The sequence below is a fragment of the Excalfactoria chinensis genome, chromosome 2 (genome assembly GCF_039878825.1).
Source record: "Excalfactoria chinensis isolate bCotChi1 chromosome 2, bCotChi1.hap2, whole genome shotgun sequence".
Lineage (NCBI taxonomy): Eukaryota > Metazoa > Chordata > Aves > Galliformes > Phasianidae > Excalfactoria > Excalfactoria chinensis.
In genome coordinates this window covers 20514221-20533532 of record NC_092826.1, presented here as the reverse complement: position 1 = coordinate 20533532, position 19312 = coordinate 20514221, and the positions used below count along the sequence as shown (strand labels likewise).

At 37.9% G+C, this 19312-nt stretch overlaps 1 protein-coding gene across 1 annotated transcript in view; it reads left to right on the top strand.

Moving 5' to 3' along the window:
- The window catches only part of VPS13B (vacuolar protein sorting 13 homolog B), a 404032-nt gene that overhangs the window by 121642 nt on the left and 263078 nt on the right, over positions 1-19312 (top strand). The window contains exons 17-18 of the mRNA XM_072328758.1: positions 7395-7529; positions 8355-8528. Coding sequence (XP_072184859.1) covers positions 7395-7529; positions 8355-8528 — 309 coding nt within the window. The remainder of the gene's footprint in view (positions 1-7394; positions 7530-8354; positions 8529-19312) is intronic.

Here is a 19312-nt window from a genome sequence, read left to right as displayed (position 1 = left end):
TTTTCCTTGTCCTTCCTTACTGTAGGTTGTGGTAAGTCTGCTGGTGTCAGCAGCCGGTGTAAAGGCAGTTTAGGAATGTTTCCCAGCTCCAGCACATATTGTCAGAAAAGCGTGAGTTTATTTATTTTTATTTTTATTTTTCTCCTCATAGTAGCTGTGAAGTTCTTCTTTGAGTACTCTAAACTAAGGAGTTATTTAACCTGACTGGATAATGACTTCAGGCAGATTGTCTGAGGTGTTTCTGACCTGGAATGCCTCAAAAGATTATATAAAATGTTCTGTGATTTCAGTCATTGATTCACAGATTTCTTATTTTCCTCTCAATTTGAAGCAGGAATTTTAGGAAGATAGGGAAGTTTGTGGGTTAAGACAGATGGGGATCCATATGGAAGTCCTAGCATGGAATCTGAAAATTGAAATTAGTAGCAGTGTTTTACCATATTTCAGTGGCTCTTCTTGTAGATGAGATGATGTTTTTCAGCAAGTTCTGTTTTCTTTCCCCCAATATGTTTATCCCTGGGAAGAATAGCTGGGAAGTATTGGTAATGGTTGGACTAGATGATCTTCTAGGTCTTTTCCAACCTTGATAATTCTGTGATTCTCCATTATTAATTGAAGTTGATAAATCTGTTTAGAAATTTGAGAAGTCTTAATTGATTTACATGTGTCTTGAGGAGAAGTATTAGTTACACAGGCTTTGATGTTGGCCTCTAAGCTGAAAACCGTTGTGTAACTGTGGGCTTGTCTCTGAAGCTTGCTTGTGAGAACACGAAGTAGATAGCTTTATGTTGTGTGCTCATGTATGTGGTCTGTGCAGTTTATGTTCATGTGAAAAGAACGGTGGATTTTTCCCTTGATAAATCTTTTGCTTAAAAACGTGATATCTTGCTTGCTTGGGCCTTTGTGTAGGTTTTCTCTGGTAAGAGAGATACTTGGTAGATATCTAATGTCTCTGTTTCTATCTCTTTCTGATGTGGAACTATAGGACAAGCAGTTCACTCAGTAGAAAAGCTGTCCTGATCATCTTACGTAAGAAGTGAGACAAGTCAATCAGCTCTTGTTGCCCTGTTAAGAGTAAGGAAAGAGTGGAGAAAAGATAGAAATTTCTAATAGTGGTATGTATACTGAAAACCAGTTGACACCATTGCGAGAATATAAATAATGGAGGTAATCAGAATAGCATTAATTATTTTATGTTAGGCTTAATTAGTACAAAATAGATCTGCACGTTGACACTTCCTTAAAATGAGCTGCTTTGATTGCTGAGTTTTGAAGAGGCAAAATAGTTTTATGGTGCCTATGTTAGGGCTGTAAAATGTAATGAGCAGATTATGGTGACAAATCTTAAAAATGTGGAATTGTGAGTATTGTCGTTTGAGAAACATCATCACAGATTATTGTTATACTACAGAAGATTATGAGAAAGTATTAATAACCTGACTTCTGCATTTTAGGAAATGTGTTTTAGCAATTTAAAGCAACAAGATCAACAGAAGGAGCTTTTCTGTGTGAGGAAGCATAGTTACAAACAGTGTTTAAAATCCCATGCTGTCTCTGTCTTGCTGCATTGGCGAACCCAGAAGCCCATGGTCCTACAATGCTCTCTTTTCTGGGGAATCTGATGCTCAAAGCAATCTCTATCTTAGATCAGTGCAGATTTGTGAAGTCCTCAGTAAGGGAGACTGTTTAAGCAGAAACTGAACACAAGTGAGTATCTTCTGTTATGGAAACAAGATTTCTTTTATGTTTTATTTACTAGCTTTTCTGTATTAGTCATGTAAGACTGTATATGATTATACGAAAATAATTGGTTTTTCTTTTTTGTTTCCAGGAAGATCCTAGGTTTAAAATTGAATTTAATTCAGTTAATGATTGTTTGCTTTAATTATGGATTTTTTTACTGAGTTTGAAGTCATTGTGACATGTAAGTGTCACTGTTTTACTATATCATATTGTTAAACCATAGTTTATTGATACTTAATGCTTTAAAAATTGAAATTTTTCCTCTGAGGCCATAACCTAAATATGGAGAGAATTCATTTGGAGTTGCTTCTAGGAGTTTTAGTCATGCCTTATTCATTTCCTACTTCATATTTTTCAGTTCTTTACTGCCTTACTGAAGAATTATTTATTGTATATCAAGGATTTGGCAGCACACAGACTTTTGTCATAAGAGTCAATAATGCACCTCTTCTGCTGATTTCCTGCCTTTTCTGTTGATCAGTTCAGATTTTCTCTCTTGGTTTCCCTTTGATCATTGCAAATTCCTCTTATTGCAAATGGATCGGTAAACGACCTCGCAGCCCACAAAGCCAACTGTACCCTGGGCTGCATTAAAAGAACTGTGGTGAGCAGGGCAAAGGAGCTGATCCTGCTCCTTTATTCTGCACTTTGAGACCTCATCTGGAGTACTGCATCCAGATGTGGAGTCCTTGGTACAGGAGAGATGTGAACCTTTGTTACGGTTTAGTAATTTTTGCTATTGGTATTCCACATCATAACATCATGTGGCGCACAGAGAAGAACTACACGTCCCAGAGGACCTCATGGTTGGAGAGGGAAATATGTCATGGAAGTGACGCCGGCTCTCTCTCTCACTGCCTGGCAGTGGTGTGCTTCCAAGCTGTGACGCCTTCAATTTCAAAGTAGGCTTCTCAGTCTTTGGAAACCTCTCTCTCTCTTAATTAACTTATTAGCCTCAGTTTCAATTAGATTGTGTTACATTGTGTTATCTTGCATTCCGGTATCAATAGTTAGTAAAATAAGTTTTCCTCCTTAGATCGTTGCAGCTGCTCTGTTTGTTTCTTTGAGCCCAGCTCCCATCTCCCTACCCCATTCCATTTTCCCTTCCCATTTTCAGGGGCTGGAGGGCCTGCAGACCTATTGTCCCCCTGTCACAGACATAGACTGATCTAGATAACTCTGTGACAGCCTGTTAGAATGCATGTAGAGGAGGGCCACAAAAATGATTCAAGGGATGGAACACCTCTCCTATGAGGACAGGCTAAGAGAGCTGGGGCTGTTCAGCCTGGAGAAGCAAGGGCTTCAGGGAGACTTGAGAGCAGCCTGTCAGTATTTAAAGGGGGGTTTATAGCCTCTTCTTAAAGAAGGAGGGGGCAGACTCTTAACAGGATCTGCTGTGATAGGTCAAGGGGAAATGGCTTCAAACTAAAGGAGGGGAGATTTAGATTGGATATAAGGAAGAGATTTTATACACTAAGGATGATGAAGCACTGGAACAGGTTGCCTAGAGAGGTGGTGTTTGTCCTGGAGACTTTCAAAGTCAGGTAGGAAGGGCTCAGAGCAACCTGCTCTAGCTGTAGGTGTCCCTGCTCATTGCAGGGGAAATGGACTAGATGACCTTTAAAGGTCCCTTCTAATTTGAAGAATTCTGTGATTCTAAGACATATAGGCCACTGGTAAAATTAGTGAACTCTTTCAAATGGGTCTTAAGTTATCACTCAGAATTGATAATTTGTCAACAGAAATCCTAGCCTGATCTATCATCTATTGTGACCTGTCTTTTTGTTTACACCCACTTGCACACACTATCACTGACATAGCAATGTGTTGATCTGGGGAAGTGAGGACAAAATCTATTACCAAAAAACCAAGGGGAAAATCTTCTGTGTGTTGAATTGTGTGTGTGATATTCAAATTTGGCTAAAGCTTGTTTCAAGATCATTACATACTGGGAAGGGAATATGATTTTTTTTGCAAGTAGTTTTACAGCGGGGAAGATGTTCTTTGGGAGCAGCACTAGGTTGTATTTGATAGAGACAGGTACACAGATCTTTCTGTCTTTGTTTCTGTCTTTGTTTATCATGATCCTAATGAAAATGAATGAACTAAGGAAAATGTGAGGTAAACTGAGAAAGAAACTGTTCTGTTTTTTGACTCCATAGAGTAGAAATTCAAGTAAATCATGGTGATACTTTCTAAAGTACGATTCCAGAAGAGTAAGTACAGCACAAGTTCTACTTGCATGGCTATTTTTATACCTTGAATATAAGCCTTTTTCATGCTTCATTTTCAGTAACTTTGCAGAAGTTGAAATTTGGAAACTGTTGCTTGCTTGCAATGAGAGATTTGGTTCACCTTGTTCCACTTTGAGTTCATGTTTCATGTCTTTGCTGAAAAAAAATCTTTAAAATTTATGCACATACCAAATTTGAGTTTGTAGTTGGATACATGGAACATTTCTTATCTATGAGCATTACATCTTCCTGCTGAAACGATTGTCTGAGAAGACAGAGCTGCCAGGTAATTTACAGATGTCCGTAAATAGGTGTTTAAGGAACATTTTAGCTGTATGACCATAGAGACTTTGATTTTAAAATGATGTCATTATGGAAGAGAAAAAGGAAGGGTATTCGGGGAGAACTGGAGATATAGAGTTAGAAAACACAGATGGGCAGAGGCATAGTAGTAAACAAGGCTGCTTCTCTATAGGATGATTTGTTAATTTGACAAGTTGGGTGAGGCATGGTTCATTCCTTCCAAAAAATTTGGACATTGAGGAAAATGTGGTGTTTCCCATATTAAAAGTATTCACTATGAATGGTTCACTGAAATATCTAATTTATCTCTGCTTTGAAAAAGAAACGTGAAACTTGGCAAGGGGTGTCACCTGAGGGTCAAGTAGATTTTTGTCTTTGTGATAAAAATCTAGGTAGCCATCCTAAGTTCCATAACTCTTACTGTATGCTTTGCATGCAGGGTTTTAATGTTCAGCAAGTGGGTTTTCCAAGTGTCCTCCAGTCCAAAGCTGTGAAAGCTGAGCTGAATTAATTTTTCTTTAAAGTTTTCTTTGATTACTTCAGCGTGTTTTGCTGTGGTTATCAGGTACTAAAAATGAGAGCAGAATGGTGATGCCGTTGGATGTCAAAAGAATGCATAAAAGGCAAGGCATGTCTGTGCTGTGTTTTTCCAGTAGTTTTTGACACCATTTTCAAATAGTGGAAATCCTCTATGGAAGTATTCATCCTCTAGTAGGTCTTCCAAAAATAAACATCCTCACCATATGCGTTGAAATACAGTTGTTAATCATGTAATATTAATTATGAGTATGTATTGAGAGCTTGTGTTAAGTCATTCAGTCTTCCTAACGTTCCATTGTGATCCTTAGCTTCTGGCTGGGTACAAATGCTCTGGCTGCTTTGAGCTGTGCTTTGCTGACTGTTGTGCATATGCTGATGGTTTGGGTTACAGGGCAACTATACTCAGATTTTCACGAAGATCACAGAAGATAAGTGTCTCTAATTACTCTGCTTTCTTTTGCTAAAATTTGGTAAATCCAGAAGTTATTTGGTGAGGGAACAAGAGAGAGCAGAGACAAATAGTTGCAGTCACATGCAACTTGTTTCCTTGTTATCGCATGTGATATTAAAATAGAATACATTAACACCGAGATCAAGAAGTGGACTTAATGATGGAAAATACTTAGTTTTTAAAGTACTTAATCTTCCATAGGGAAGCAAGCAAAATGTATGAGGCATTACAGCTTGTGCTTTGAGCAATATAAGTGTTGTTGGGAGGTGGATATAGAAACATTGTTATGCTTCAGGCATAATTTTGGACGCTATTAACTATTTTATCATCTGTTTTGGAATGGGGGGAAAAAAAACCACCAGAAAACAAATCCTTGATTTTTGCAACACAGTAGACTGTGCAGAAGTGTAGAAGAGGTAGAGCCAAGATAAGGAAATGCCTAGAGATACCCTATCTGCTTTTGGCAAATTCATGCATCATTTCTGATATAAAACTGTAGGTGAAAGGGGATTTTCAGCTTTAAGAGTCTTGCCCCAGGCGGGGTTGTGAGGGTGAGACTAACACCAGTAGCTGATCCTGTAGACTGAAAGCCAAGGAAGTCTTGTAGTGCCAGACGTGCAGACAGGTTGCACAGCGAGCATTCCCTGAGCCTGAGGCCTTGCTGAATCCTGACTCAGGAGAAAGCTGGGTGTACCTTAACCCCAGCAGGCAGGTTAAAATGTGATAAGACAGTATGTGTAGAATGTAGAACCCATTTCCTGGTTTGCTTGATGCTATGTGTCCCTTCCTATGCTGTTTCTCTTCCTACTGTGCTTTTTGTTCAAAAACTACTATAATATCATTCCAGAGCAAGAGGTCTGCTTACCAAATGATTTTGTATGGATTACCAAATGCTTTTTAATGCTTGGGAACTGAAATAGGCACAGTGAACTAAGCCCAGTTACCAGACTGTGAAATTTCTCTTTCCTATCAATTGGAGAAATAACCATTTTTCCTCACTAGGAAAGGCTGAAGTCAATCTCTAGAGACTCTTTGAGAGATTGTGCAGAAAATTAATTCTTCAGAGAGTATATTAAGTTTATTTAATACGTGTAACTATCTTGAAGCACAAATCAAAATGCTTTTTCATTTTTTTATCTACTATTCCGTAATACTTTTCTTGCATAATTATAGATTTTGGAGCAAATTCTACATTACGTATGTAAGGAAATGGTTCCATAATTATACAAATGCTTGCATAATTAAGAAGGTGCTTGCCAACTTACTGACAAATTCAAAGTCACTGTTGCGTAGAAGGGGAAAAAACTTTAAAATGGTAACTTCTGTTAGTTTTTCCCTTCATACTACTTACAGGTGCTGAAACGGTTTCTTTCTCATTTGTGACTGAATTTACGTGCCTGTTCTCCAGTAGGTAGCTGTGCACAGCACTGGAGGGCTGGCTGCTCCCACCTGCACTACAGTGCTCTGTGTAAGCCTGCCCCATGCAGCCCCCAGTGCCACAGCTCAGGGCTGTGGCTCAGGGGTGCCACTGTCCCCTGTTGATCTGGACACTGCGATGCTTTGCTGGGTGCACAAATGGGGCTGAGAAAGACCACCTAAGCTTGGTTTTACTTGTGACCTAAGGCAAGGTTTGAGCACTGGGTTGTGTTGAACAAGAGCAGGTGAGCAGGCTGTCTGTGCTCTTCAGCCATGTGGATTTAGTGCCTTTACATTGCTACTGAGGCAAGTGTTGTAGCCTAAATAGGGGCTCAAAACACTGAGTCATTTTAATATCCTGAAATGGAAGGGTCACAGTAATAATGTGAAAGAGTGTGGTTGGGGTGGCACTTATAAACTGAAAAAAAAAGTGTATGTATGTACATATATACATATTTATTATTGCTGCATCTAAGTGGCCTTGTGTGTTTTTCTCTCATATCTGCCTATATTTTATGTGTAACTGCATTACAAAGTCTAAAGAATGCGCTCTCGCTTCCCGTTAAAAACTGTGAATCACAACGAAAATGCTATAAGAACATCTAAGGTAGATAATTAAAGTATAATTAAGTTTAAATGCCTTGGTAAAGGAATATAAAAATATTTAAATTCAACAGGCTAGTACATTTGCAGTTTTCTTTTATTAGGTGTGAAATCTAAGAATCCCCTGCCAACTCTTGAGGGCTCAATCCAGAATGTTGAATTGAAGTACTGCAGCACATCATTGGTCAAATGTGCCTCTGGGACCGTGGGATCAATAAAAATTTGTGCCAAAGCCCCAGGTATGTGCAGCTGGACCATGTAAAACTTTATTGCCTGTGTAGGAGAATTGGCCTTGCTTTTTACAAGGAGAGTTACTGAAACAAGAATTTACTCATTGTTCCTATGAATCAGAAAAGATTTTTTTGTATTCTGTTTGTGTTTTGTTATTATTGTGTGCCAGGATGATCCAGTCTGGCCCCAGTACAGTCAATTTTGACACCGAAAAAGAACACAATATTTAGTTTTTGTCTCCTGAGATAAAAAATGAATCTAAAAGCACTAAAGAAGCTGGAATAAACTACATTTTCATGTTATGCATCTTTATTTTTATTGCTTTATTTGTAGTATTATATTTTATTGTTTGTTTTTTCATGTCTCATTTTCCGTCAGTGATGCAAATATTTCACTTGAGAAGGTTTTGAGGACCTGGTGATAAATAATGTTAAATTTTGTTTATCAGACTTCTTTTGAAGAGATTACAGTAACTTTTTGAATCTCTATCTACCATCTTTTTATAGCTACCTGGTAGCTTGTGTTAAGAGCATTAAAACTGAGTGGATTTAACTCTAAATTGAGTTCAACGTGATACTTTAAGAAATTATATTATAAATTCAGGATGGAAGTTGCAATTATTAAGAGACTTAGTTACTTCATTTGAAATCTTCCTAGAGGTCAAGACATTTACAACATGACATTAAGGAAGTTGGTTAATAGTTTTTTATAAGTGCTTCCTCTTTCTGTTTCCTATTTTAATTCAGTGTTAATAGGTGGACTAGTGAATGTTTCTAAGACAAAAAATGGTCTTGGTACAATAGGAGGTCTAAGAAGTCTAATCTTTATCTTAGGTGATGGTGGAAAAGAGAAGCTGATTCCTTTAATTCAAGGGCCTTCTGATACCAGAGACTTACACAGCAGTAAATGGCTCAATGAGAGCAGAAAGCCGGAATCTCTCTTAGCTCCAGATTTGGTAGCCTTTACAATCCAGATACCACAATGTATGGACTACTGCCATAATTCTGGTAAGTGCAAAACTCTTGTTAAGCTGGCATCGCGTTACATTTTCCTATCCAATGTAATTTTCAGAAGAGGGGCCTGATATAAAATGTGCCAAATGCCAAGGTGTCTTTTTCACATGCTGCACACATAATAACTTCAGCCCACTGTGAGACAAAAAAACTCAAAGCAGCGTTTTGATATATGTCCTCTTCACTAAGAAATGCTCGATTGACTTTGGTTGCCTTATAAATAAAATATACAGGGCCTTTTGTGAGCATTTTTATTTTTTGCTAGGGCTCTTGTTGAAAATGTTACTTTTGTTCTTTCTTTCCTCTAATAACTTGAGCTTCTTGTGTGGAAGTTGACATGTTAGGTTTGAAGTGGTTCACATAAATTTACAGGATAGTTTATAATGCAATTAATACATGTTATAAATGAATCTTTACCAATTTAAAAGATTATTTTTAGGATGCATATGAGTGTACATTTGTCTTTGAGCGTGCATTTTTATTTCTTGATTAGAATGCATTTGTCTTTGTTGAATTTGATGTTGTGATGGATTTAAATGAGAAACAAGTTAATATTTTTCAGATATTTGCTCAGGTAAATTTAAAGATGTTAACTTTGTGGGCACTAATCTAAGATTCTATATATTCTAATATATGATTTCGGTGGGCCTTAAACATAACATTGGTCTGTTTCAATATATTAGAATATTTTTCTTTTTTTAATATTCTAAGTGTTCCCTTAATCTGGTTGAAAACAAATACAGCTTGAGAAATACACAGATATTTAGGTTTTGCTGTTAGTTGTTGCATTTTACAAGTGACATTAAACAGTTGCTCCTGCTGCCATGCTAAGAATGGAATAAGGGTATAAAAAGGAAAAAAGAAAAGAAAAATGTGGATTAAAGAGAGCAAAAATATCAAATGTCCACAGTACCGTCAAATACAGGAAGTGTTTTTTTTATTTTTCATTTTTAATGATAGTTGAATATAATTAATCTGTAAAGCAGTGGTCAGTTTATTATTTTAGTCTTTGCAAATGTGTGTATAAGCAAAATCCTTTTTTATTTTATGCTGTGCCACTCCAGTTTATAGGAGGGAGGTAAGGTTCTTTGATAGACTTTCTTGGACTGGTACATCTGTGTCCTTCAGCAAGCTTTGAGTCAAAGGTTTAGCAGAATAATCTCTTACATATGCAAAGTAAATTATTTGTAAGCGGTAGCCACTCCAGCAGATTTTAGGTTATTATTTCAGCAATGGTACTTACGTGTTTCTTGGTGAGTATCATACTGAAATGTTCGATGCCATTTTTATAACAATTAAATCAAGTTCCTGCCACTAAAACATTGCCTCAGACCAGTTCATGATTCAGATTGCTCAGATCCCTCTTTAAAAGAAAGTGGTGAAAATCTGTTGGACCTTCTGTCTCACTTAAGTAACTTCAAATGTTCATTATGCTAACAATATTAATTACTATTATTGATTATTGCTTTTTGTGCCTTTTTTTGAAGTTCAACTTTCTGATTTGTCTTGGAATATTCTTAACTCTTAAGGGAACACTTAGAATATTAAAAAAAGAAAAAGAAAAATCTGAAAACCAAAACTATGTTATAGAATAATTGTAGTTGTTACTGGTCACAGTGGTCACATATAGTTTAGCTCATAAGTATAATGGATAATCCAGTTAGATAGCAGACTGTATTTGGTAGGCTGTGACTGATGATGCCTTAGAGAATTAAGAGAAGAACAGATGAAGTGTGGTTCGGACTTGCATGCAGGGACTTGGAAGTCAACTAATAGTGTAGCAAAAAATTGATTCATAACAGAGAAGTATCCGTGATACCTGTCTTGTAGATAATGGAGATGCCTTTAAAATGTTAAGATTTGAAATGTTCCTAGGCCACCTGCCCCATTCCTCAGGAAAGCAGTGTTGATTTTATGTGGTCAGTGATGGTTTAATGATCTGTGCACCATCCTGCGGCTCTAGGTCCATCTGTAAGGTGGCAGATAGGGTGGAATAACAACGAGAAGGAAAAGCTGACAGATTTGTTCAAGCTTTGATCCCTGTAAGTGCACAGAGTAGTGTACTACAAATGAGAGTAAGTGTGGATTTTCTTTTGTTAGTTTTGGTTTGTATGTGAAGTGAGGGAGCAACGTTTTATCTCTCTCAGGGTCTATCCAAAGGACGAGGGAATTAAAGCCTTCACATACTTGCTGAAGGAAGTGAGGCAGTGTAATACAGGAGATACGATTAGCCTTTTCATCACAAATGTGGAAACTACATGAAGTGATTTGAAAGCATAAAAATGCCTTTGCTGTCAGTTGCAGTCACTTCTGGGAATTAAAGCTCTACTGGATAATTTGACAGCAAATTCAGCTTATGCCATGGGGGAATAAAAGTGCTGTTTAAAGCTGTATTACTGCAGATGATTTGGCAGTACTGGAGTTGTACTACTGGAGTCATTTCTCCTAATAATGTTAGATGTCGTGGTCTGCAGTAGGAATTAATACTGCAAGAAAGAAGGAGGAATAGTGCAACCTGCTTGTTGAAAGAATGAATCTATTCATGACAGATGAGAAAAAAATATCTGGTGTTGTTCTGTACTGTCGATTGCTTGAGATAAGACTGGAGCCAGCCTTGTAAGAATAGGCACGTAACTGATGCTGTTGAGACATAGATGTGGTTTCTGAAAGTTAAGGGGAACTGCAGTTCCAGTTTGGTGGGAGTGATTTTGTGGTTAAAGCCCAGAGAAGCAATGGAGGGGAGTTTCTGGTACTCCAGCAAACAATGGGACCACATCCTAAAAGAGTTTATGGAAGAATCTTGGAATACAACACAATGGCTATCTGAGTGGTTTCTTTTTTAAATTTTGCTTACATAAACATGAATGAAGGAGGTGTAACTAATGAATTCCTTATGCATCTGCGAGGTCAAATGGAAAACAACTGGGTCCAAAATGAAAGCAGTTATTTGTGTATGAAGTGCCAGGGAGGAGTTTGTGCCAATGGCGTGCATTTCTTGAATAATTTGGGTTAGTTCAGCTGGAGAACAGGTAGGAACCCTTTTCTCCCCTTGTGTCGGCTGCTGCATCGTGCCACTGAAATCCTGTGATCCATGGTGACCCAGGCTGCTGTGCAGCTTCCTTTTGTTCCTTAGCTGCAGGTGTGGCCCTGCAAAGGTTATGCTTACAATTGGAATGATGAACCATTTTGCACAAGTATCTTATTTCTTATTTGCTACTGAGAGGAAGAGAAAAGAATTGTTTCTAGCAGTAACATGCTGCACTGTGCAGCAAAGAGAGAAAGTATTTTCACGAAACATTATCCCAAAAAGAGCAACACTGAACTGCACTATGTGGAGTATCTGCATGCAAAGTAAGAATCGCTTGCTACAAGGGCATGTGCTGGTGATAATTTAGGTGTGGAGTCTCATTGTTTGGTATCATTAGCACAATGAAAAATGGATAAACCTATGTTAGAAAAATTTAGGGATTTTGTTTAATCCTTAATTATACATCTGTATGCCAGTGCTTTTAATTTTGGGTACCTTTGTTGTATAAAAATTTCCTCAGGAATCTCTTTGCATAGTTGTAAGAATCAGGGAATGCACTGGCCTATCTTTATCTAAACTGCAGCATATACAATGTAGGAGAAAGAGGCTGGGGAACGTCTTAATGGCTTCTCTGAACTAACCCTGGATTTATTAACCCTCGGAGCGAGCAGCAGACCTTGTTTGTTTCACCTGGCCTTTGAGAGAACTAAGGAGATTTCAAAATGAATGTGGGTGTTAGTATTTAATTATGGGCAGCTGTTGAATAGATGAGGTGAGCTGATTAAGCTCTGTTTGGTTTGCCATGTTGAATAAATGGGAGTGCATGCATTGCCAGTGCATGGAGAGTTTTGTTACGTGTAAGTCAAGGGGAAATAATTATTAAAATTAAAAGAATCAAATTTTCTTTGAGATCCACTTAAATACTCAGCAACACAGAAATGAAATTAGCAAGTAGATGAAAGTAACTGTATTAATGTCATGCTCATTTATGATAAATTGATAGACCCCGCTGATCAAAATGAGAGTGCAAAGAGTCTGCTGTATTTCATGTGAAAGCTGCACAGAGTGAAGAGCAAATAATCAACTCTGGAGATGTTGGTAGCTGTTCATTTAAGTGATATATTAAGTTTCCAAGCCTTTTTGGACTTTTTTCTCCACTGTAATTTTTTTTTCTCAGTTTAGAGAAGATCTCTTCCCCCCCAAACAAAGGAAAAATGGATTTATGAAGTGAAAATACAATTAAATGTTTGAAGGTATCATAAATACAAATATAAATTAAAAAAATAAATAATAAAATGTTGTTAAGTTGCACTGGGAATAGTATATTTTTTTTCCCTCAAAAACCTGCTGGTATCTGTTTAAGTGTATCTGAAAGGATGGGACAGATTTTATATGCATTTCTTTTTCTACATAAAGTACTATGTATGCCCCCCAACTTCACGTTTCTCAGACTTCAAAACAGAACTGACACTGACCTCTTAGATAGTGGACAACGAAAAGTCTGGATTTTAAAGCTAGAACTATTAGAATTTTAAGGTTTTCAGTTCTACTTGAAAGGAATGCTTGAACTTGTAAATAAAGCAAACTTGTAAAAGAGAATTCCTAAAGTAATTTGAAGTATTTGGGAACAATTTGACACAATGAATGAGTACAAATGCCGAATATATTGCAGTAATTAAAGACAATTCACATTTGTGGTTTGGGCATAAATGTGTAAAAATTATACCCATCTATCTTGTTACATTTCCTTTTCTCTCCCTGAGGATTTCACTATGTACTTTATCTGTAATTGTTGCCAGTTTTCTATCAAGTTCCCACTGGGCTTCTGGTGCAAAAAATCTTATCCTCTCGATGACAGAGCTTGCCTGAATGATTTCATGCTCTTAGCATTTTTGTTCACGGGAATTAGGGGCAGAATGTAACTGCAGCTGAACATAGCATCTATTTTTGTAATTTTGAAGTTTAGACTCTGTTATTGGAACTAAATGAAGAGATGCAGGTGTTCTCCAGTTCAAATCCTTTGGGATTTTTTGATGGTAGATGCTTGAAAAGAAAATGCATGTGTTTCCAGAGTCAAACAGCAGCTGTGGACAAGGATTTATGTTTTTCTCAGAACTTTGGGATTTCAAAATGTTACATTTAATCACATGCACAGAAAGGAGAGCAAATGTTAAAGATGTTACATATAAAACGAGGGGACTGATGTTTTTACCATACCAACTAGTTGTGGGAATAGAGGAACAAAGTGATCTTTAATCTTAATATGAGCAATTTCAAAAGGATTATGATAGTTGCCAGGACTCTGCTCTTTTGAGAACTGCTCTCTTGCAGCAAACAACATTTATATCCTCTTAATTACTTGAAAAATCTGGCTTGCTTTCATACTTTGCATTGGAAAAATGTTAATAGTGTATGATAGTGAAAGCACTATTTGTGTCTTACTTGTGTTGATGTTGATATAAGGTGAATCTAAATTCGGATAAGTGTACATTTTGAGAAGAACTTGGTTGTTAATGTCATGTAGTTTTCAAAATGCAATTAAGAATAGCGGTTCAACTGCCTGAAGCGAGAGGCTAAATTTGGAAGTTTTCTGAGTTGCAAAACTTGTGGGCTGAAAAATTTTGCGACAGTGCAGTTTCTCCCTCTAGATTTTGAGATTAGTTGATCATAGAAAACAAAACATCAGATGGTTTGTTGACAAAGAACAAGGGTTTCCATGTTCTTTTCTAATTAGGAATTATGGCTTTTGTTTTGGAGATTAATGTGGTTTAAAGATAGTTTAGAATGCTTTTTAGAGGTAAAGAAGATGCTCATCTCAAACCATGATCTACTTCATGTCAAAGTTTTCTGTTTAATGGTGATAGATATTCATGAAAAAGAAATTGGTTTCTCCCATATCAATCAGTTTCTCCTTTCACAGCTTCTCTGCTGAAGGCACAACAGCAATTACTTGTGATGTTAAAGTTTGTACTATGGAAATTTGTAGTTATAACAGGCCAAATGTGTTAATTTTATCACAGGTTCAAGTGGGGGCAGTAGGTGGTGGTACTGAGAGGTTCAGGACAGGAGGGTTATGTTGGGAACAGCAAGTCAATAGCAGTGTTAAAAGCAAATTTGAGTTAAAACCTATCATCTTTGTAGGTAAAGTTAGCTTTTAGAATTCATGCGCTTTCATAAGTTTACCTCTTTGTGTAAGCTTTGTCCTCATTCATTACCCTTGCAACCCAATATGTTGTGTACTGCAGCACAAGTTAAGTATCACATATTTTCTAAGCATAAATCCCCTCTGTAACTACTGCCTTATGAAAGTCTAACACTTATTGCTGTCTAAGGAAGGGAGAAGTAAACTTCTCCTCAAGCACAGTCTGTCACTCTTCTGGCTCCAGTTAAAAATGTCATGTCCATTACAGCAGATAGCATTAGGGAGGGACTCACTATTCTGTCCTATATAGATTAACATAATTTCCAGAGGGTTGCATTGCTTTTTGCAACTGGTAGTAAATTTTGGTTATAGAAAGGTAATTGTTCACTGCAGAAGTAAGGCAGCTCATTTGCTTTTCCTTCAAGGAATTCTGCAAATCCTTGCGGTCTAAGTGCTGCTTTCATCTCTGCCTGAGTTCTCTTTTTCTGTCTGCCATAAATCCTTCAGCAGTGCAGGCACACTGGAATTCTGAAATTGTGAGTGAATAGGATTCATAGATTTGTAAAATGGTATTGGAAAAATGATCTTTTTTAAGGAAAAAGCCACCACCAACAAAAACAAACTGCACTCTGTCCTATCAGTTGCTAGGAAGCAAACCTGCCTAGTTCAGTTCCTTGAAAATTACAGTTTTATTTCCAAGCATGAGTGACTGATTTCAGGTTCTGCTATTTTGCTTCTCTGTGACAGTCAACAGAGTAAAATCTCTGGGTAAAGAGGTGTTTATGTCCAGTTTTCTTAATAGCAGCTGCCAAGTATTTGGAAATATGGCAAAAAATTAAAATATGTAAAACAGATTTAAATGTGAACAATGAAGTTGTGGACTCAGCTCCAAATAGCAGGAATCTGAGATTGTACACGATAAAATCTGCTGAGCAAAGGATTCTTTTCTGTACTTACGTCTTTTTCTTTAGGAATACATTGCTTGAGTTTTTCTTTTGTTTCTGCCCATAGATAATGTAGTTCATCTTGTAGCTCCTGTAAGAGGAGTTCATGCTCCAATACTGACAACTGTTGATTTGATCTTAGCTGTGAGTGCAGCGTAAGCTCTGCACACTTAAAGCGCATAAAGGAAATCTTTTTACCTACTCTTTAAACAGAAAATAACCTAGAAAGTACTGTGAAACTGACACAAAAACTGAGTGTTAAGCTTTCTTAACCTTGTAAATCACCACATTTCTAAAAGTTAGGAATGGCAGATGCAAGGCTATTCCTGCAGGCTTTATTTGTTTCTATGCATGTGTGTTTCATAGGATTTCTTTTCAGAGTCTTGACAGAATCTATTTACGTAGGGTATCAAAGCGTTTCATAGACCACCACAGTCATACCTAACGCTTCACTTGTGGAGAAAAACACCCAAGAATGGGGATTCAAATGATAACGTCTATTTCCAGAACAATAAAGGATAAAGTTCCTGAGCTTTTGTGAAAACGCGTTCACCTTTTCTTCTTGAGGCATCTGGAAAAGCATTATTCAGCAAGGCGACTAGACACTTACTGATGGTGCAGAGATTTCTGGAAATGTGACAGGCATATGCTCTCCGCAATTGCTGACACATAGCTTTGGACACTGAAATCTGTTTTTAATTGAGAAAATATATGTTGGCCGACATGTTGGGATAGCTCCTACTCATTCTGAAAAAATGCCATGGGATCTTTAACTTCCATTTGGATGTTTCCCAGACATGGGCATAAGAGACTGTAACTGTTTACTTTCAAATGGTGTTTAAACCGTTTCCAGCTTTTATAATTGAATTATATTGCTCTCACTACCACTTTTGTGATGTAAATGGTTCATATAACATGGCAATTTTTTGTAATGAAATGCTAAATAGATATAACTGAAAAGCAGTAGATGAAATATACATGCATTTTGACCAGGTCAACTCCTGTTTTTCAGATTTTAATAACAATTGATTAAATAACATATTACTGAAAAGAAACTGAGCACGTTTATGAAAAACAGTATGAAGTAAGTGTTCTCATTATTTAAACTGCAGAAATTGTGATGACCCTTTAGGTACAGTTAAACTCTGAGTATGGTTGCTATGTGGCTGATTTTTTTTCTGTTAGCGTTTTTCATCTCTGTAGTAGGTTAAACAAACAAACAAAACTAAAACCTTCAAAGCTACAGATCACTCACTCAAAATATTCAGATATTCCAGTTATAATACACACAGATGTACTAGCAGCCTCACTTGCATTATTTAGGATGTAGTCTGAAGTATTCTTCCATGTATTCCTTTTCCACACATTTCTATGATGCTACAAATACACGTTTGCAGTTGCAGCGTAGTCGCACTTGTAATAATCTGCACCACTGGAGGCGACCCACTGTCACTACTGCTGAAATGCATCATCCACCACTTCGATGCTCTCACATCCACTGTTTGACTACACGAATGTTCAGCAGGTGTTGATAAATGTCACTGGGTGCATCTTTCCACACGGAGGAATTTGGTTCCACGCCTTTGCTTCATATGCACTTCCATGTCAGACACCGTTTTGTCGGCCTGCCCCTCTGCTGCCATCTGTCACATGGCAACAGCACGTAAAGGAATGTTGCTGGGAAGTTTGGTGCTCTGCTGTCATACCACCAACATCCACTTCTGATGTCATAAGCTGACGTAATATAATAGGAGGCATTTCTTTCAGACTAGCCCTCATAAAAAGAAGCAGTTCACATCTCTAGGAACGGCTGAACCAGCATTAAATTGATTGTTTTTAAATTCAACTGAGTAACCCCAGTGATGAGCCCTGAACTAAGATGTATTCCTATAGTTTAACCAATTGCAAATGATTTTGAATAGATTAGCTTTAAGGTATTCAGCTTCAGAAACTTTAACTTAGTTATTGTCTGATTGACATTTTTCAGTAGAGGAGGAGATATAGTGAAAAGGAGAACAGTTTGTTTTCCTGCAGCCATGTCTGAATGAGAAAATCCGAGGTGTTGCCCTAATCTCGCAGCTGGTTTGGTTATGGCAGAAACATTTGCCGGAGAAAAGTAATTTGCTGAGTTCTGTGTTCCTGTTCACCCTCCCGCTACTAATTGTTGCTTTTGAGCTCCACTTACAGCACAGCAAATCAACACAAAGTCTGCTGTGTTATCCTAATTGCTGATCTATTTTCAGTATGTGACGGATGGATCTCAAAAAAGAAAAGGTGATTTTCCCCTAGAGATTTAGAAAATTACGCCTCGTTATTTATAAACAGAGTAGGCAATCATTTGGGGGTTGTACTATCTTCACTGAATGAGATTATTGCATGGTTATGTACCACAAAGCAGTGCTGGAGGAATGGGTGCACTGTCAATGGGAACAGAAAGGTCTGGGAGTCCTGAACAAATGTGTCAGCTCTTTGTCAATGCAGTAAGCGTCTGCCTGCATCTGTCAGTTCTTCCACTTTTAGCCTCTGTACATCATCTGTCATTGTACAGCTTCTGGGGCCATTTGCCTGGGACTGATGCCAAGCTGGAGAAGTAGCTGGGACTGTGCTGCTTTGTGTCCAGAAGGGCTGGAATAGCAGCCTGCCGCATGTGGGAGGGTGGGCAGGAAAGCACCAATTGATGTGAGCTGCAGCTTTTTGAATGTCAGCACTGAGAACTCTTGCACCGGAGGGGAAAAAGATGACAGCATTCCAATTATATAACTCAAACCCTCAATGAAAATAAAGAATAATCCTGAACAGGATAATGATCAGAATGAATCGGAGACTGCCTCTTTCCATTTCCTGGTGCCTTACCAGTACCTATTTGTTTGTTTGGGGGTTGGTTTTTTTTTTTTTTATGGGATAAAGCCACTTACATGGTAAAGAAATGTAGCTTCAATATAGTGAAAGGTGTGAATAAAAAATTGGCTTTTTTTTTTTTTTTTTTTTTTCCAAAATGGGAAAATAAGATTTAGTAAATAGGAACACTTTCACTGGAAGAGTAGAGAAGATATGGGGTCTGATGAAACATTCAAGTGCCCCTGCTTAGTGTTAGTGGAGTGCAAGTGATGAAAAAATCACCTCAGGATAATATTTTTCTGTTGTGTTTGCCCATGATGTAGAGGGTAATTCTGACAGCCATAATTAGCTTTTAAATAAACTGGACCTTTTGTCACAGAATCACAGAATTGTAGGGGTTTGAAGGGATCTCCAGAGATCATGGATTCCAACCCCCCCACCAAAGCAGGTTCCCTACACCAGGTTGCACAGGTAGGTGTCCAGGTAGGTCTTGAATATCTCCAGAGAAGGAGACTCCTGTCCTGTCTCCACACACTGCTGAAAAGAATCTGGCCTCCCCACTTTGCCCCCCCCACCTCAGATATGTATAGACCTGGATCAAGTCCCCTCTCAGTCTTCTTTCCTCAAGGCAAAACAGACCCAGCTCACTCAGCCTTTCTTCACAGAGGCAATGCTCCAGGCCCTTCACCATCTTTGTGGCCCTCCCCTGGACTCTTTCCAAGAGGCCCCTGTCTTTTTTGTACTGGGGAGCCCAGAATTGGACACAGTACTCTAGATGAGGCCTTACCAGGGCAGAGTAAAGGGGGAGGATCACCTCCCTTGACCT